The sequence below is a fragment of the Aquarana catesbeiana genome, linkage group LG07, assembly GCF_042186555.1.
Source record: "Aquarana catesbeiana isolate 2022-GZ linkage group LG07, ASM4218655v1, whole genome shotgun sequence".
NCBI classification, from domain to species: domain Eukaryota; kingdom Metazoa; phylum Chordata; class Amphibia; order Anura; family Ranidae; genus Aquarana; species Aquarana catesbeiana.
The window spans coordinates 65,038,183-65,059,607 of NC_133330.1; the positions used below are offsets into that span (position 1 = coordinate 65,038,183).

Genomic DNA, 21,425 nt, shown 5'->3' on the forward strand with positions numbered 1-21,425 from the left:
TTGCGAACCTCCGATAAAAATTAGCGAAACGCACGAATCAATAGACACCTTTTTTGTCTACAGGGGCTGGCCATTCCAAAATTGCCTTTACTTTTTGTGGGTCCATTGCGATACCTTCAGTGGATATAACAAGTCCCAAAAACTGAATGACTGTTTTCTCAAAGTCGCACTTTTCTGCCTTAGCGTAAAGTCTGTTCCCTGAGAGTTGCAAGTACTTTCTTTACATGGGTTTGGTGGAGTTCCAATGTGGCAGAAAAAAATGAGGATGCCGTCTAGATAGACGATGACAAAGTTGTCAAGGAATTCTCGAAAGATGTTGTTTCCGTGAAAAGAGGGGTAGGGGTATATGGCGCTCCCAGCTCCAAGCAGTGGATGGTACACCAACTTCTTGCATCACAGCAGGTGATGATGTCTCAAGCCCCTTGAGAGAGAAACAGACATCTGTTTCTCTCTCGAGACATCATCACCTGCTGTGATGCAAGAAGTTGGTGCACCATCCACTGCTTGGAGGTGGGTCGCATAGGAGACACGTGTGGACGCCTGCATTGGATCTGGGAAGCCCTTCATCTTTTGCCGCTACATGCCTATTACCCCTGCAGGGGTATGAGGAGCTGGTGAGTGGGGACCCTTGAGGGGGATCACGGAAGTCACCGGATATTAATTTCAGCACAAGAGTCACAATTTTTATGAACATTTTGCCATTCTGGAGCTTCACATTTTTTTCATTTTTTACATTTATTTTTTACTTGTTTATGGGGCTGTTGCTCACATCTATATGTTTTCACTTCCTATTTGCGTATTATATTCATGGGAGTGGACACTTATCAAGTGTTTTATTACTACACGCTCAGATATTAATATTGTCTATTATTCTTCCTGTTTATCTATTGTGGGTTAGCAGGGGAAGATTTTGATGGTCACATTTTCTCCCACTGTAAATAGACCTTTATGTCACTTTATAGGGTAGCGATACAATGCTCTTTTGAATAGGTATTAAGACACATATATGCTCACTAGGTTTGCTTTATTATGCTTCATTATATCTCATTATGAGGTGTATGTTTCACATTATTTTTTAGGTGTTTAGCACACACACCCAACAGGATACCCCGTAATAGGGAGCGCCATATACCCCTACCCCTCTTTTCACGGTATCATATTTCACCCTCCTTTTAGGAGGTGTGATTCAGGGGAGGCTGCATACCGGTTCTGTCCTTGAGCGCGGAAACTTTGTGTTTTTTCTAGAAAGATGTTGTTTACCAGGTGTTGGAAGGTAGCTGGAGCGTTGCATAGTCCGAATGCCATAACAAGGTTTTCAAAATGACCAAACTGTGATCTGAAAGCCATCTTCCACTCATCTCCCTCTCAAATTCGAACAAGATCGTAGGCTCCACGTAGATCCAGCTTAGTGAAGATCCGAGCAGTTTGGGATCTCTGGAAGAGTTCTGGGACAAGAGGGAGCGGGTAACGATTTTTAATGGGGATCTTATTAAGATCTCTATAATCCACACAAGGTCTGAGAGTACCATCTCTCTTCTCATCGAAGAATACTAGCTCCAGCTGGGAAAGAAGAAGGGTGGATGAACCCTTTTTCAAGGTTTTCATTGATATATTCTCGTAAGGCCTCCAACTCGATTTCTGATAGAGGGAATATCCGGCCAAACAGAATCTCAGTTCCTGATAGCAGTTCGATTGGACAGTCATAAGCCTGATGGGATGGAAGCTTGTCGGCTTTTTTCTTATCAAAAACGTCCATAAATTCTTGGTACGCCGTGCGGACACTCTGATGAGCATTTCGTATTGACTGAACAGTCAAACAGTTGGCCAAGTTGCTGGGAGATGGGACAAAGCAATGCCATAAACAGTAGACAGAGGAAAAGGATATTTCTTTCTTGATCCAATTTATTTGAGGATTATAGGCCTGTAGCCACAGAATTCCCAGAATGATGGGGAACATGGGTGAGCATATAACATCAAAACAGATGAACTCTTGGTGATCAGAATCTGTGATGGTGAGGATGGGTCTGGTTTCCTGAGTAATGGGTCCAGAACAGGGTAAGTAACCATCTGCTAAATGGACTTGAAGGCTTTGCTTCTTGCCCTGGAGGGGGGATACAGAGTATTTTGGCCAGGGAGAAGTCCAAGAAGCAGCTGCATGCCCCTGTATTAACGATGGCCAAGAGACGGCCCTCCTCTTCCGCCACCTGTAGGGAGACAGGGAGGATAAGGTGAGAAGAGGAAGGACCAGCAACCTGAAAGTTCATAGGAAGTGGTTGGTGTGACTTACTAGGCCTCACAGGACAGTTACTTAGAAAGTGGCTGGCTCCTCCACAGTATAGACAAAGATTTTCCTGTCAACGACGTTGCTTCTCATTGGGCATGAGTGGAGAGCGGACCAGACCCAACTGCATAGGTTCACCTTCTGAGACAGGAGTGGAAGAACAACTAGGCCGAGGAGAAGGAACAGGTGGAATCCTGGGTGACATCCAAGTAGGACGAGAGGTTTGAAAGCGTTCAGACCGCCGCTCCCGCAGGTGCCTGTCAAATTTTATGGCAAGTTGAATTGGGCCTTCTAGGGTGGCGGGTGTCTCTACTCAGGGCTCTCGGGGCAGTTAGTCTTTGAGAGTTTCTGAGAGGCCTTGTCAGTATTGGTATTTGAGAGCAGCCTCGTTCCACCCAATGTCATCAGACCATCTTCGAAAGTCAACGGTATAATCTTCTACTGGGCGTTTACCCTGAAGCAAGGTATGCCGAGAGGATTAGGCTGTTGCTGAGCGCTGTGTGTCATCATAGAGCTGTGCCATTGATTCGAAAAAGGTGTCTACAGAGTTCAATACAGGGCTCATTTGTTCAAGCAAGTTATGGGCCCATGCTTGGCGTTCCTCGGATAGCAGGGAGATGATGAATCCCACTTTCACAGACTCAGAGAAAAAGGTTCTGGGCTGGGGGTCTAGATACAACGAGCAAGCATTTTTGAAGGCTCTGAATTTCTCCTGATTCCCCAGGAAGCATTCAGGTGCAGGAGCTCTTGATTCAGGGGGTGCCACCTTTACTGCGGAAATTGAGCTTGCCCAGTCTTGTGGGGAAAAGGAGGATGCTGTATTGGAAGATGATGGACCTGAATCTACAGGAGCAAACGAGACCGTCAGGTGCTGCAGACGACCCTCTAATTGAAAGTAGCCTTCCTGGGGTCTCTGTACTGCCTGAGTGAGGACGGTGACCTGCTGGGACAGAGCCTCCAGTGGGGAGCCAACTCTGTCGGCCTCTGACATGGCTGGATTGTACTGTCAGATACCTTTTCTGAGACCAAGATGCTGAGAGAGGCTCCCCTTGCGGCTAAGCGCAGTATACCCCTGAAGGTGGTACAGGATGTATAGGGCTCAAAGAAGCACAGGTTGTCAGCAGGTTGGGAAGGTTGAGCTGATGATCACTTGGAGACTTTGCTTGAGAGGAGTATTCTGGACACTTAGTAAAAGCCTGGCTGAGGGTAGAACACAGGAGAGCAGATTGGAGGCTGTGGTGAGGCCAGCTGAGGGTCAATCAAGGTAAGTGATAAGCAAAGTCCGTGAGTCAAGGCGGGTGTCAAACACTGGTAATCAGGCAGGTGCAAGTATAGCAAAGTCCGTGAGCCAAGCCAGGGGTCAAACACTGGTAATCAGGCAGATGCAAGTATAGCAAAGTCCGTGAGCCAAGCCGGGGTCAAACACTGTAGAGGAGATCAGAGCAGGTCAGGAGGCAAGCCGAGGTCACAACAGGAATCACTTGAAAGTATAACACGGGTTCAGGAACAGGGAAGAAAGAGCTGAAGACAATCCAGCAACTTGGGTCAGCCTAATATAGGCCAGCAGGGGTAACCATCTGTCACATGATGCGCCTATGGCGTCCATTTCTTCTACTGGCAAGATTGCCAGTACATCCACAGCCTATTCCCTGACACTATTTCTCTGACATCCAAAGTAATGTACCAGCTAAAGGTACCAACACATTTGATATTAGAGGTTATTGTTAGTGGGCAGTGCCAAGCAATAAGCTAATGGAAGAAAAGTGTAATGCCATAGTTCAAAGATAATCCATGATAGTAGGATACAATCATTTATGCCTGCATATATAATTGGGCCCAAAATACTAGTGGGCTAATGCCAGAAGGTTTGTAGATTCTAAGCATATCTGACTCTCTCAAAGCTCCCATGGCTCAGCCTCAATTGACCCTGTTTTAAAACAATAGAGAATATAACTGTAGCTATGCATTTGCTACATTTCTCTTAATTAAAATAGTATTGCAAGTATTAAAATAGTGTTGGCAAGGTTAGGTCATATGCACAGATGCCAGCTAATGAGTTTTATATTCTCTGGCTGCTTTGTATTTCCATTCTGGCACTGCAGCTAGGGTACAGAAAAAGATAATTTAGTAGTTGAACTATTTCCTAATAGCCCATCACCATCCGATGTGTATTACTACAGCCATGCATTTTTTTTTTTATTTGCTTAGGTGAGTTTTTAATAGACATGTACATAGCATACCAACTTTGCATATTTGTGGCTATTTCTGATTGTGTAAGGTTATTTGTGCTGAGAAGTACCTGCTGTCTCTAAAGCCAAAACTTTTTCACTTTTGGGGGTTTAAACCTGTCACATAGTTAGGTTGAAAAAAGACACAAGTCCATCTAGTTCAACCAATAAAAGGGAAAAAAAAATCATACAAAATCATTTACAGAATCCTATACCCACAGTTGATCCAGAGGAAGGCAAAAAACCCCAGCAAAGCTGATCCAATTTGCTCCAGCAGGGGAAAGAATTCCTTCCTGATCCCCCGAGAGGCAATCGGATTTTCCTTGGACTTTACCTATAAATGTTAGCGTGCAGTTATGTTTTGTACATTTAGGAAAGAATCCAGGCCTTTTTTAAAGGAAGCTACTGAGCTGGCCAGAACAGCTCTTGAGGAAGTCTACTCCACATTTTCACAGCTCTTACTGTGAAGAAACCTTTCCGTATTTGGAGATTAAATCTCTTTTCCTCCAGATGTAAAGAATGCCCCCTTGTCCTCTGTGAACACCTTAAAGTGAATAACTCAACACCAAGTTCACTATATGGACCCCTTATGTATTTATACATGTTGAACATATCCCTAATCTTCTCCTCCCATGAGAGAATAAACTCAGTTCTTCTAATCTTTCCCCATAGCTGAGCTCCCCCATGCATCTGATCAGTTTGGTTGCCCTTCTCTGCACTTTCCCCAGTTCCCCGATATCCTTTTTATGAACTGGTGCCCAAAACTGAACTACGTATTCCAGATGAGGTCTTACTAATGATTTGTACAGGGGCAAAACAATATCACTCTCTGCAATCCATTATGATGTTATTCCATTGCATAGTTTGGAGTCATCTGCAAAGACTGAAATGGTACTTTTCATCCCAGACCCTATATCATTTATAAATATAATAAAAAGTAGAGGTCCCAACACTGAACCTTGGGGTACACCACTGATAATCTTAGACCATTCAGAGTAAGAGTCATTAACCACTACTCTCTGAATTTGGTCTTTTAGACAGTTCTCTATCTATTTACAAACAGATTTTTACCTTATACTTTAGCCGTGTGTGGGGAACTATGTCAAACACTTTTGCAAAATCCAAGTATACCACTTCCACAGCCACCCCTTTGTCCAAGGGTTTACTTACCTCTTCATAAAAAAAGATCAGATTTATCTGACAACTTGTGTGATTCATGAATCCATGCTGTCTGTTACTTAAAAAACTTTTTTTCCCAGCAAAAACTCATCTGTGTTCTTTTATTAAATTCTCCAGTATCTTCCCAACTATAGAAGTTAAACTATCTGGTCTATATTTACTTGGTAAATACTTTGGTCCCTTTTTAAATATATGTTGTAGACAAAGTGAGAGGAAAGCTCAACAGAGTGAGGGAAATCCCTCCTAGACAGTTGTCAGCATCTAGACTAGCCACTACAAAACATTTTCCCCCATTGCTGTTCTATTGCCAACTTTAAAATTTGGATTTCAGTCCTGGGCACATTGGTTACCAGGACCGTAGAGAGGATAAATCCCATTAATGTTGACGCAGACAGCAATAGTTCTAACCCCTCACCACTATCCAGAATTTAAAAGGCTGGAGAAAGTTCTGACTTTAACTATGGATACATTTTTTGTTTCATTACCAGGACAGATTTTTTTCTTGTTCAATAGTTTTTATTACGTTTTCATAAGGAATGGTACAAAACGAGGCATCATGACAGATACCGCACTTTTTCGGAAGTATGTTGAGAAATATATAAGATACATACAGAAAATGCCAACATAACGAGTCACTCAAGTCAGATGTATATATCAACAGCATATAGGGGTCAGGACAGATTTTTTAGGGTAGGGTGTTTGACATTGTTCCTCCACAGATGAGAACATCCTGTGTAAGAAAAATGTAATTATATGGCAGAAATCTGTCTCATTATCAACTTTGATTATATATCTTATCCTAAATGTCCTCCCTTTCACCTGATTCAACCAGATCTGTTTTGATTGGAAACAGTTCAAACCTCTATCAGGGATTTATTGTTGCTTGTGTCTCCTCTGGGGAGATTTTTCTTAATTTTTATCAACGGAACATTTTCTCACTCCAATGAAGGAAACTTTTTTTTTTTGCATTACATGAAATGGTAGATGAATAGACAATAGTGCAAATGTCAGCCATTCTTTATTTTGACCTGTTTCTGCTAATTATTTTGTGGTCTACACTGCACATGGCTAGTCACAGGCAGTGAGACATTTCCCAGTATGTGCAGCTGTGGATTGGGAAATGTCGCATTGCCTATGATTAGAGGTGTACAGTGTCGGCTTCCTGGCAGGATCGAATCCCGAACACGCCCGAGCCCATCTCCAATGCTGATGTCTGATCGGTTGTGCTGGAAAGCACAAGTTTTGTATGTCGAGGCAAAATAAAACAATACATACACTATGCAACGCTGTGTTCTAGCAGCAGTGCAGTGACCTCCCATTTGCTGCCAAAACAAAATTGAGACAGACTGAGCACTACTAATTTAAATAAAGCATTCAAGGCTTCCTCTGATTGGCTGAGGTGGAGCTCGTGACATCATCTGCCCACCTCCATACCTCAGCCGATAAGAGAAAACCTTGTATTCAATCACAACACACAACTTACTGTAAATGGCTGTACATCACTCAGCCTGACTTTGTTCCAGCAGCAGACGGGAAGTCCCAGTACCAATGCTGGAACACAGTGCTGTGTACTGTATTTAGCTAATGCTACATACAGTTTAAACAGCAGGTGCTTCTTTAGTAAAGGAAACAGATTGTTTGGGCAAGCTTGGCCCAAACTATTTGAAATAAAAAGTAAACCTGGAGTTCGGCTGTAAGCCTTAAATCTCAGTTGCCATAATGACCATGATAGCAAAATCAATATTGATCTTGTAGTTTATTCTGACTATAATTAAGAGTTTCACATTTTCAATAACAGTGTTTATTTATCTGATAGCTGTCTTATGTTTTTTTTTTTTAAATAAATTCTGTCCTATGGTATTTGCCTGCAAGCGCTTTGTTGGACTTACGAACAGGATGGAATTAAGAATGAGCTCCCATTACGGAACTCGTTAATAAGTAGGGGACTTACTGTTATTTCTTTTGCTCCCCTGCCACTACATTTAGCCTCCATCTTAGACAGTGGCTACTCTAGGATCAACATATGGGGGGCACATACAATACCACAGTCAAAACTGGAGAGGCACTAATAATTTTCACCACTAAATCATACCACTGAAAAAAGTATATATTAATAAAATTACAAAATACGAGGGAGGGAGAGAGAGAGGGAAAGAGGGATAGAGAGAGAATGGAGAGAAAGAAGGAGAGTCGGAAGAGAGTACAGAGAGGTAAGAGAAGAGAGAGGAAGGGGAGCCCTCACAGTAAGTATCCCTTTCCTGCACATTCTCCAGATTACCTTCTCCTAAATCGAAGGCTCTGCTTCTCCTGCCCACCTGTGGTCCTCCCCCAGGCAGTTCAGTTCTTTCTCCACCTCAGCTCTCATATTCTTTTTCCAATCAAAGGTGGCGGGCTTGGGAAGGGGATGGGAACAGCAGCGCTCATTGGCTCAGTAGGCATTAGGAGGTGGACCAGCTGTAGCTGGACAGTTAACTCACCAGTTTCTCACTCCTTGTTCTGCTGACTGGTCGGCAGCTGTTCCTATACAGTTTGAGGCTGCTGAATTCTTCTTGCTGCAGTGCTGCTTCAACAGTGATAGGGTGGGGAGAACTGCAGGGGCCCCCCATGCACATGGGGCTCCTGGGCAGTGCCCAGGGGTACCTGTGCATTAGGATGGCCCACTGCCACCTCTTCACTACACCTCCAACCTCCCCACCCCTTTCTTTCTCCAAAACTGCTCCTCCCTCCCCACTTTTTTATAGCTCTTTCGCTACTCTCTTCTTCAGAAAAAGCTTTAGAGCAGTGCAGCCGGCACAGTGCAGTTTTCACTTATCAAAAGTGTAGCACAGAGCCAAGGAAAAGTTTCAGAGCTCTCAGCTCTGTGCTACATGTCTGACAGGCGGGACAGGGACTAAAGCTGCCCCCGAAGTGCCACAGGAATTCAGGAAGTTATGGCGTCGGGACCAGGGCAGCCACCTCTGCCCAGCAGCCTAATTTAGCAGGGCAGGGAGCACACAGGGGGGCAAGGATCAACGGGCAGGGGCCATTGCCCTCCTTTACCCACCCCACTGATCATAGAAAATACCTGATGCTTCTATACCTTTTATGTCCATATCCAGTATGGATGTGGACAGCATATGACAAGACTGGTGCTTGGTGGTTGCCCCACCACTGTCCCATGTGGGCAAGGAGACAGTTCTCAGCCCTATGTCAGCTTGGACAACAGTGACTTGGAGACTGGCCTTCCAGCAGCTGAATGGAGCAGCTGTGGTGGGAAAAGAAGGTAATATATGGGCTGCTGGGAAGTTGTTCAGTAAAGTAAACCTGCTTTGACATGCCTGAGCAAATCACAGGTTCACTATAAATCTGATACCGCAAACAGAGCCTCCCAGACCACATAATGAGTTGAATTATATTCCACTAAATTACAGAAACTGTAGATTAAAGCAAATTGAATGGACTTTCTGACTTAAGCACAGTTGCAGTGTAGGGTAGCCCCAAACGTTTTCAGATAGATTTAATGTTGCATTGGGCTGCTTAAAAATAATTAGTGGAGATTGTGTCACTGTACAATTATTGTTGATCCTTGGTAATCATTACCTTCTACCAGTGTATCTACAGCAGTGTTTCTCAATATTACTAAAGTCTTAAAGTGGTTGTTAAGGCAGAATGTCTTTTTCTTACCTTGCTGAATTCTATGCAGTAAAAATCCTTCTTTATGCAGCTTCCCCCACAGCCCCCCTGAATACAGTCCGATCTGGATCCAATGATGTGCGCGAGAGCCAAGGCTCCCTTGGTTCTCTCGCTTCTCATTGGCTCAGATACAGCAGCGGGAGCCATTGGCTCCCACTGCTGTCAATCACTGCCAGTGACAAGGGAGTGGGGGGGCACAGTTTTTTTTTAAACTAAACTCACATATGGGGATTTAATCAGATAGAACAGCCATCCTCAAACTTTTTACCCCAGGGAAACCCCTAAATATGTCTAAGACCTCTTTCACACTGAGGCAGTTTTCAGGTGTTTTAAGGCTAAAAATAGCAGCTGAAAAGCGCTTGAAAACTGCCTCCCATTAATTTGAATAGGTGCTTTCACACTGGGGCGTTGTGCTTGAGGGGCGGTAGAAAAGTCCTGTAAGCAGCATCTTTGGGACGCTCCAAAAACGCAGTGCTTCCAAGGTGCCGCAAAATGGGTCTTTTTTTATTTTTTTTTAACGTCACGTTCTTACGTGACCTTAAAGCAGAGTTCCACCCATGTAAAAGTCAGCAGCTACAAAAAAGTGTAGCTACCTGTCCCATGGTCCAGCGATGCGGGCGTACGAAGCCCCGCTTCTCACCCATTCCTAGAATGCGCCGGCATTTTAACTGTGGGCGCCCAGCTGTGGCTTCAAAACTGGGTGTGCACTGCGCATGTGCGAGCCGTGCTATGAAAAGCTGGGCAATCTTCTGGGACCTGTGACGTGTTCCAGAAGATTGCAGGGAGGGAGGAGAGGTGATCTTCCTTCCGGCGCCGTGGCACCAGGGGAGGAAGTGGGAGCTGGGTGCCTCTAAAAACAGGGTACCCCCCCCAACAAAAAAATTACATGCCAAATGTGGCATTTCGGGGGGGGGGGGCAAAGCTGAAGTTCCATTTCTGGGTGGAATTCCGCTTTAAAAAAAGTGCCCTGCTAGCGCATGAAAACTACCGCAAAAGCTCTGCTAAAGTGCAGCTAAAGCACCACAAAAACGACCGGCGCTTCAGCGGCTATTTTAGCGGCGCTTCAGTGTGAAAGGGGCCTTACATTGGTGGCCAGTAGAAGGATTGCCACAATATAGTTGGCTCGAAACTATGCAGGCACCATCAAATGGCAGGACAATAAACTACAGCTCAAGAAAACCCTAGCAACCTCTGGAGGAACTCTAATGTTTCACAGAACCCTGGTTGAGAATTGCTGACATAGAAGTTAGCCTTGAATCTGTCACATGCACCTACACACCAGCTACATGCACACAGTCCACTCTGCGTCTACTAACATTACTGCTAAATTGCTGAGCATGGCATGAACTGTGTGACCTCTATAACTCATGTACTGACTTATTTGCTAGCTTCTCCTTGCACACTGCTTTCTAACCTATTTAAGCTCTTTCATATACATGGTATTGTTTCTGCAGTAAAATTCCTTTAATTAAAAATAAGATAATATAGAACTGGGATATAATTCTGGGTGATGACAGTTTATAAAAAATACTACCAGTCAAGACAATATAGAGTCTAGGTAAGGCCAAACCTCAGTGGACGCAGGGTAACTTAGTATAAGCTGTGGGCAGGAGAGGTATAGGCAAAGATGATTAGTAAATGCCAATCATAAAACTTTAAGGCCCCATTCACACATTTGCAGAACATTCCAAGGCTCGTATCATTAGAGGCAATGTTATAAATAGAGCTTGTTCACATCTGCGTACTGCAGCCATATTCAAAATAGTTCAGGTCCATTTTTTGGTCCGCTTATATGCATTCTGAGGCCCAATGATGATGTGTGAAAATGCATGTACAATGCATTGTGCATGCGTTTCTACCCCTGGTAATAAGCCTAAATGTTTTTTTATTGCCCATGAAAAATTCAAAACACCTAAAAGCTCATTAAAAGCATATGTTGAAAAACACAAAGGTGTAACCCTAGAACTCCAACCACAATCTTTGGTTCTAGTTTTGTCAAGTTTAAAACTGCCACCAGGTTTTTATTGCTATGCCGTGTTCCCATTGGGAATATTTTCCTTTACTTCCTATGCTAACGATGCAACAGGAAAGAAAAGCCCTATTCCGAATAGGAAATGTGTCCCTATTAGGAGCTTTCTCCTAAAATCTCCTGTTTCGGGAACATCTATAACATTTTGGATTTCCTTTTACTTTCTGTACCAGTGATAACAATCACCATGACAGAAAATGGGAGTAAATAGTTACTTCCTAAGGCCTCTTTCAGATGGGCGGACTCCGGCCAGCTTAGCTTATGCAGAATGGACATGGACACAGCACCCTTTCCTCTATGGGCGGTCAGATGGAAACAGACCACCTGTCCATTTCCATCTGTCATCCAATCTGCCAAACGGATAGGGAACAGATCTCCCATTCATCTGTTTTTATCGAATATGATCGGATGTCGGCGGGTGTCAACAGAGACATGACCATTATTGACATCCGTCACTCCATAGAGGGCAATGCATGGTGCAATCGGATCCTCTTAAAAAACTGACAGGCGGACCTGATTGGTCTGCCAATGTGAAAGGAGGCTAAAGAAAGACACAGGCATCAGTAAAAACCTGACAGAGATTTAAACGGTATAAAAAACAAAAAGTTCTGAATACTAAAATGACTTGTATCTTTCACTAAACCTTTCCAGATATGTTGGAATCTGAGCATAACTAAGCTATATCTGTTCCACTACTGTTCATTGTTAAAGTAGAATTCTGGGGATATACCTAACTAATCTTAGAAATGCTTCTTCCCCTCCTCCAAACGGCTATGCTGCCTAACCTGTATAAGAATGTTCTGTATACATATTTTGAGGTTGCTCCAGTCCAGTCACGTGATCCAGCTCCCCTGTGTCAGGCAGGGGCTGCCATGGAGCGCTGACAACAGATGGGCAATAGTAAGCCTATGGGTGATGTCACCGCTCCCAGGCATTGCCAGCCATTGTCAAGCGCTTTCAACTTCTTGCATACAGCTGGCGCTAGCTGGCAAAGGGGAGATCACATGACTGGATTGGAGCGATGTGAAAATAGGTGTGTATACAGAGCTTTCTTATACAAGGTAGTCAGAATTGGTGTTAGGAGAGGGGAAAGGACATTTCTGGGATCAGTTAGGTATATCCTGGAATTCCAAAAAAAAAAAAAAATAAAGATTAGGATGGGTCAAGGCAAAATTTAATTTTGGGATGTGCAGATCGCTAACTACTCTTGTTCTTCCCAAGGGACCTTTTTATCATAGAAATGCCTTCAAGCGCTTATTCGCAGAAGTATTAACTGCTCTAGTTAATCGAAAGTGACTGTGTTTACTAGCATGCAGGTGCAGCATACTGGTCTTTCACCATTATATATCCCTGTGGATAATGCACCTTTTATTTTCATAAAGTCTTTCCTAATTTCCTAGCAGTAATCTGTAGTAGCAAATACATGCTTACCCACCTTGTAAATCAAAAAACACATCTACACTTAGAGTGTGGCAAGCATTTACATTTATAAATTAAAAGCTGTTATGTTAGCCAAACACAAGGTGACAGGTTACCATCTAATACAAACAATGTGGTAGGCTAATACGCACTATTACTAATCAGTGAGAGCTCACCAAGTGCTCATTGCATATTGTTCCAAATGACAGTCCAAAAAAACCTGGGAGTACATCGCAGTCCATTCCAAAATTATCTAATGGATTTGGTCATCAAAGCCTCAAAATTGTACAATTTTTCAGGTAAAGTTAGCAATACCATGTAATTGCACTTAAGATCTTCTTTATTGCTTTCCAACAGAGGTTACATAGTGTGAGACTATGTAACCTCTGTTGGAATGCGATAAAGAGGATCTTAAGAGCAATTGCACAGTGATTCCGACTTTCTGTTTGTATGTTCTTTGACAGCGTGGTAGGCTCCAGTCTGAACACACGTGAGGCTTGTCTATATGTTCAATGATTATTATGGGTTACAGCATTACACCAATCTTTTGAGGACTTCATCAGGTGCTTCAGGTTAAAATCTAAAGCTGGCCTGCAAAGGACTACTGCTGTCCCTGATATGACTTATAGGAGAGGGATGGGCTATTTATGGTTAGACTTTTGGGGTAAATATGTACACTGCCCAGGAGACATAAATTAAGAGTTGTTTGGAGTTAGTGTTAGAAGGTTGATAGTATGAGCCCTTATTGTATTGTGCATCCCAATTAAAGGAATTTTACTAAACTTCCTGAGTACTTGTTTTTCCCATATTTTATGTATATGCCATTTTTCCCCCCCTCATATAGGACACCAAAATAGCATCCCTTGAAAGAAACATTCGAGACCTTGAAGATGATATCCAAATCATAAAAACAAATGGTGTCCTTAACACAGAAGACCGGGAGGAGGAAATCAAACAGATGGAAGTTTACAAAAGTCATTCAAAGTTTATGAAAAGCAAGGTATTTTCAGAGTGATTTAATACAAAAGTACAATTATTTACAGTATGTTACATAGATTTTTGGGGCTTTAAAGATTGATTTCTATATATCGTTTATGACATGCTACTTACTAAAGATTTGTTTATGAAAGTATATATGTACTTTTAACACACTTTATATCTTTTAATAACCTAGGAGAATAGGGTCTACACGGGATGTTTGCAAACACAACCTTTTAGCTTTATTTGGTGGTTCCCAAAGAAATGGGAATACCCAGTGAGTAAGAACAAACAAAGGGTTTCTGGGGATGCTTTTAATGTGCAAGCAGTGGGAATAAAGAGTTTTAGCTAGTTGTTTTTTTTTTTCAGCTGGCCATACAGGATTAGATTTTCATTGAAACATTTGTATGCTCGTCAGAATTAACTAATTTTATTTGAAAGCCCTTAAAATTTGGTCAAGACCTGCTACTTGAATGGAACCCCATACTAATTAAGGAGACTTCATCATAATATGTTCTGTTTTCTCAAACAAAGGCCACAATGACAGTTAAAATTTCATTTGTTTGAGAAAAGATTTCCATCCAGGTTCTTTTAATTCACTTGTCACTACAGTCGAAATCGGAACTTGCCCCCACAAACCTCTAGAAAATCAAACAAATGTTTTAAAAATAGATTGGAATTTGATCTTTTAGAAGTGATTACAGCTGAAGGTCCTAATTCTGCCTAGAAAATTCACATTCCTAGTATGGGGTGAATAAGCACACACCCTGTTCCATTTATGATAACGCAGAACTCTCAATGCCTTTACTGCAATTCACTGCTTGAGCAATCTAGTGCTAGGTGCCAGATTTATGCAAATATCGACTTTCATTGTAAATAAGTTTTCATAGAAACTTCAGTGGATTTTGACAGTGCTGTGAGGGCTGTAGGCAAAACAGTGAAGGCATAAACTGGTATGTTATAGTACCTGTGGGCGATGAATAATTTAAATGTAATTGCTAAAAAAAAATCTCCTAAGATTTACATTTTCAGCTAGTAGTAGCTCATTGTTCTTTGTGGACAGCACAGACCTAACATTCAGTCTTGTTACCTGTTTAATCTTGTTTTGTGCAGTAAGTAACCCATAGTCAGAAAACATTTAACAAGTTTTTTAGGTATACTACTGACCGCTGTTTTTTGTTATACCATACCTGCCATTTTATTTTGGCACTGGCACTAAATTGGCACATTGCTTTTATTTTAAGTATTATTTCAAATATTAATATGTCAAGTAGTATTGTATTTTCACTACTAGTTTTGGTGTGTAACTTTCACATTTAGGTCTAGGATGATTTAAGTATAACTTTTGACAAGTAGAATTTTGTTTTCGATTTTTTTTTAATAGTTAATGCTGTCAACTTGGGGATTATTTTCAACCACAATGACAAGGAAAATCAATGGAGAAAGATGGACATTTTTTTCTTGAGCGAAAGAGATTCTAACTGTGAATGTGATTTTCGTTTGGGAAAAATCTTATGTGAAAGAGAACAAGCAATCCTGGACGACCGCACTCAATGAAAACAAGGCATCTTTATTCGAACAAAAATAAATAAAATCCAAAATAAGTCACATCAGAAGTGGATGGTACAGGAAAAATCGCTAACGCGTTTCACATCTACTGATGCTTACTCATAGCTATGAGTAAGCATCAGTAGATGTGAAACGCGTTAGCAATTTTTCCTGTACCATCCACTTCTGATGTGACTTATTTTGGATTTTATTTATTTTTGTTCGAATAAAGATGCCTTTTTTTCATTGAGTGCGATCGTCCAGGATTGCTTGTTCTCTTCCACATAATTGTGCAGAGCCAGCACCTAAGAGGCTGAGTAGGGCGGGAGTATTAATCCAGGTGTGGCAGCCCTGGGAGCGGCATCTGCTCTCATATCTTGCACCAGGAAAAATATTACTTCTTGCAATTTGCATGTGCATCCCAAAATTGGACCTAGAATTCAAAATATTGGCATGGCAATCAAACAACATTTTTCAGGGTTTTCGCACAAAATTTGTTGAGTCCATAATGGACTATTTGAATGCATTGCTAAATAATTTCTCTGAATACAAACTTCAAACAAAATTCCATTGGTGCTTGGCCAGCTTGAAGAAGAATTAGAAATTATTTCAGGTTTTTACTGTTGTGTGTGGTCTGTCCACATGGACAGGAGATGAGTGTAAATCTCCAGTGCAACCTCTAAAGGCAATATATATTGAGCTGTCCCTGGAAAGCAAGCCATTGAAAATCAAGATCATTGGTGTTTGCACATTGATAGTCTTAGGAGACTAGGCTTTTTAAAACATCACTTGATCTACCTGATCTATTCACTAGTTTATAAGCACCATAAAGTTTCCAGGGAAAGTAAACCAAGCAGCTTAGCCTAGACTTCCCTTTGCCCAGCCATAACCTCCTGAACTTCCTGCAGGTGTTCTGGATCTTCCATATATACATACACTATATGGCCAAATGTTTGACACTTGACCATCACACCTATATGAGCTTGTTAGACATCTCATTACAAAACCATGAGCATTAATATAGAAGGCCATCCCACCTGCTTTTTGGCTATAACATCCTCCACTCTTCTAGAAACGATTTCCACAAGATTTTGGAATGTGCCTGTGGGAATTTGTACCCATTCAAACAGAAGAGGTCAGGAACCAGTTCACATTTGCAGTTTCATTTCATCCTAAAAGTGTTTATTAAGGTTGAGGAAGCTTACATTTCTCCACAACAAACTTGTTAAATCATGGGCACTATGATGCTGGAACAGCAACAGAAAAGGGTCTTCCCCAAACACTTGCAACAAGGCTGCAAGGGCACAAACATTTAAAATGTAGTAGTAACAGTACTTTTCACTGGAACCCCTGGAATCCAATAACTTGTCAAGATGTTTATATACCGTATAGTGGCCATATAGTGAAGGTGTGAAGTTCAGGCATCCACATACCTTTAACTGTATAATGGGAGCTTTCCAGGAGTTATACACAATACACACCACACCTTACAAGGCTCCTTTTAGTCTGAAGGTGCAGCGATTTTATTTTGGGACGCTTCAGGACTGACACAGGGAAGTAAGACCAGCAGTTGTGTGCAGGAAAATCATGTCAGCTGTCTACTTTGATTATTAGTGAAATCTCATGAGATAGGGATGTGACTCATCAATGGTATGATAGTATCAGGTCCTAAAAAAGGTTGTGTATAGATGGAATGTATTTATAATGACCAGGATGCAGGTCCCTAAATATCCATTGAAACATTCCTATTTTCTAACATACATTTCCAAATGCTTCCCAAATGTAATAATTTAAAATATTTCCAACTTCTTCAGATTATATGACAAAGCTTCTTCATTTCAACCTCTTCCTGGGTGGATTTACTAAGCAGAAATTTACTGTGCACTGTGCAAAGTGCTTTTGCCCTCTGCAAGTGCAGTTGCTCCAGGGCTTAGTAAATGAGGTAAAGCTTTACTTTGCAAAGAGTACCCAATCACGTGCAAGGAAAATGTAAAACATTTTTGCTTGCACATGATTGGATGATGGCAGTCAGCAAAGCTTCTGCTTATTTTCTAAGCTCTGGAGAAACTGCACTTGCAGAGTGCAACTGCACTTTGCAAAGTGGAGTCTATTTGTAAATCATCCTCACAGTCTCTAAAAGCTGAACTTCAGGCAAGCAGCTAAATACACAGATGAAATACATATATAGGTCCATTTTACCTGCCAGATGATTTGCATTTCTGTCCACCAAGGCTCAACCACCTGTTTGTACTGACCCCCGGCTCCAAGTGTAAACTAACCCTAAACCCTGGTATACACAATGAGATTATCGGACAAATGATCATCCTTTTTTTTGCATGCTGTTCTCATATCGAAAATAAAGAGGTTACTAAAGTTACGAAAATTCTCGTACGACAGAACACAATGGAAGTGATGTAATTATTTATATTTTTATTATTATACAGGATTTATATAGTGCCAACAGTTTGCTCAGCACTTTACAACATGAGGGCAGGCATCACAGTTTCATAACATGTGTTGTATTATAATGTATTCTTTTGTTTCCGAGCATGCGTGGTCTTGTGTTTCCGTTTTTTTTTTTTTCGGACGAATACTGTACTTATTAAATGAAAATAGTACATTTTGCTTTCGTACGAGAAAATTTTTTTTTTTGTCTTTTCGGTTAATTTCACATGAACTGTCGTGATCGTCTCTCGAAAGCTGTGTACTAATGGTCAGATTATTGTATGATCACTCCAAAGCTGTATTTTTCATCCGATTTTCTGATCGCGTGTATTAGGCATTAAGGGTTGATTTACTAAAATTAGAGAGTGCAAATTCTGATGCAGCTGTGCATGGTAGCCAATCAGCTTCTAACTTCAGCTTGTTCAGTTAAAGTGGTTGTAAAGGCAGAAGGATTTTTATCTAAATGCATTCTATGCATTTAGATAAAAAAAACCTTCTGTGTGCAGCAGCCCCCTAATTCTTACCTGAGCCCCATTTTGATTCAGCGATGTTGCATGAGAGCCTCGGCTGTCTCTCCCTCCTCATTGGCTGAGACAGCAGCGGGTACCATTGGCTCCCGATGCTGTAAATCAAAGTCAGTAAGCCAATAAGGAGAGAGAGGGAGTGGGACCGAGTCATAACTCCATGTTTAAATGGACACATGGAGCAGCGGCTCGGCTCAGGTGCCCCCATAGCAAGCTGGTTGCTTTGGGGGCAGGAGGGAGGGGTCAGGAGTGCCGGCGGGGGACCCAATAAGTGGAGGACCTGGGTTGCTGTAAGCAAAACCATCGCACAGAGCAGATAAGTATAACATGTTTGCTATTTAAAAAAAAATAAAAAAAACAAGACTTTAATATCACTTTAAGCTTTGACAAAAAAAACCTGGAAGCCAATAGGTATCTGTGCAGAGCTGCACCAGATTTCGCACTTTCCAATGTTAGTAAATCAACCCCTTAGTGTTACGTAACACTTACAGGTCGTGTCCCTCCCTGAGTTTATAACTGAACACTGAAAGCACAACTGATTGCCTCCTTGTGATGATTCTCCCTTCTACAGAACTGTATTATTTTTGTCTTTTATATCTGCCTGGAGTTCCGCTTGAGAGGCCTATAATTGCTTCTGATATTGAAAGTAAAAGGTCAGCTAGGTCCTGGACTACAGCACGAACCATCTCAATCATACTCAAGCACTGCACTTTGTTATTGAATAAGCCAACACATGTTCCCATTTGTAATTGTAAGGAAAATAGTCATAACGAATTATTTTAAAATATTATCATTTGAACAGATTGACCAGTTGAAGCTGGAACTGTCAAAGAAGGAATCTGAACTTCTTGCCTTACAAACCAAGCTGGAAACTCTTGGCAATCAGAATTCAGACTGCAAGCAACACATTGAAGTACTTAAGGAATCTCTTACTGCCAAAGAACAGAGGGCTGCGATCCTTCAGACAGAGGTACGCCTATTCGCCGACTGCAGTGCCCTCATTAATCACGTGCTATATTGCGAATCTGCTGTAACCTATTCTGACAGATTAAGTAATTGTTTTTTTATTGGCTTCTACTATGAGAAAAAGACTGAAATGACTATTAGGCTGAATGGAATAACATTACAAAGTGGGACTTGAAGGAGGTATTGGCTTCTAGCACAATTGGGCACAGCTGTTTATTGGCATAATTGCTAAAAGTAGCCAGAATGTGCAAGTGATAGAATATATGCAAGCCTTAAAAAGCACAGTTAAGCTAGAAATAATGAAAAATATGGTTTAATAGATTGCTAAGAGGTAATGTTTTCTCAGTAATGTCTTCAAAAGTTTTTGTTGATCGAATTCCTTTGGGTAGTGATCACTGGGCATAGTTCCCCCAGCATTGGCATTGGCAGTGACCCAAGTTAACATAACTTCAGGAAGGGGTACGTGAAGCAGTGTTTCCTACCATCATTAAAGTGCACCTTAGCCTTTACTTAAAGTGAAACTAAACCATCCTATCCTGTACAGCCAATTAAGTTGTCATCGCGCTGTACCTATGCTCTCTTATGACACCAGCCTCTTGATGGTCTGACAGTTCAACTGAGTGTAAAAAGCCAATGTGACAGTTATCATCCACAGCATGTCTTGAATGTAACTATTTAGGGAAAACATTAAATTGATGGGTTTAGTTCCGCTTTAAAGTCATCTAAACCCATCGATTTAACTGTTTCCAAAAACAGTTACATTCAAAGCATGCTGTGAATGATAACTGTCACAGTTGCTTGTGCTCTCAACTTTCAAACCATCAACTGACTGGTATCATAACTGATCACATGTGCAACACCATGGCAACTGCAGATCAAACAGAGACTAAGATGACAGAATTCTTGGCTGTAAAGTATTGGAGGGTTTAGTTCTGCTTTAATAACATTTAGTTTGCTAAAACACTGTGTATCACAAACAATTTTTCTTTTGTTTTTTATTACAAACTTTTTTTTACCTTCTTTTCATCCATTAATCAATGTCTGCACTGCTTATAGACTTAACTCCTGTTTGCAATTGCTTTGCTCCCTAAAGAGTGCATTTGAGAGGTAGGGAAGAGGTGTTGTACCACCTCCTCAATGCCTGCTTCAGCCCTTTGAACCCTAGTATACCACAGCTGCATACCTTGTACACTTGCAAAGTGTCTCCAATTACTTCAGTGGGACATAAGGAGAAGGACGAAGAGGTCAACACTGTAAACATTACCATGTGATCACAGTGATGACCAATCACAACAATCACATGGTACCCAGCCCTTGGGATTGGCTTGGTACAGTGTCTCTGTGTACCGAGCTGTCTAAAAACAGTTCAGTATACAGTGATTACTGGGCAAACTGTTATTTTCCTAGTGCCATTCATAAATGACACTGGATAAATAAAGGACCACCAGTCAGCCGTTGAATGACGTCAGCTGTATACAAGTGATTACGCCTCTTTGCAGCTACTTCACATCTACATACATGCACTCCGTCAAATGCTGCATGTTATTTTTTCAGGATGAGTTTTCTGATGTTGAAAACATCTCTATTTGCAGTGAGTTTTGTTATGGCTGCTTGTAGTGTACATTGGGAGACCATGTGATGAGGTGACTATGCAGTACAACTATTGGGATTAATGTATCTAGTGCACCATTCTCAAGTGCTATGTTTAACCCCCTTAGTACTGAGATGTCCATTTTCCAAAAATTGTTTTTTGTACTATTCTGGCATTTTATTTTAACAGACAGTAGTTTAAAAAAATGATAAAAAAACGAATTGGGGTGCAGTGTTGCATAACAGAGGAACTGTATATAAAAACAGAATTGCGCTAATTAATCACATTGAAAACAACATATGAAATAGTCAAATGTCCATTAACCAGTCCACCAATGTTTGTGATAATAGATCCTGACTTCTTGGTGTTAATCTCCAACATCCACTACCTTGTGCAACAATGCCACCACCTAAAGCTGAAAAACCTGCTTACCAGCTCCAGTAGATCCCTCATTACAAAGGATCACTCTGTGGCTTATAACCCAGCCTGGGCTGTTCTCCTGATCGCAAGGTTCTCCTATGTCCATGGCGTCACTTAGTGGGACGGATAAAAGGTTCATCACATA

General features: G+C 41.5%; 1 protein-coding gene across 11 annotated transcripts in view; it reads left to right on the forward strand.

Moving 5' to 3' along the window:
* ERC2 (ELKS/RAB6-interacting/CAST family member 2) overlaps positions 1-21,425 on the forward strand; it is a 1,404,232-nt gene that overhangs the window by 315,182 nt on the left and 1,067,625 nt on the right. For all 11 annotated transcript variants that reach the window (XM_073592266.1, XM_073592270.1, XM_073592273.1 and 8 more), the window contains 2 exons: positions 13,653-13,808; positions 19,106-19,273. In XM_073592266.1, coding sequence (XP_073448367.1) covers positions 13,653-13,808; positions 19,106-19,273 — 324 coding nt within the window. The remainder of the gene's footprint in view (positions 1-13,652; positions 13,809-19,105; positions 19,274-21,425) is intronic.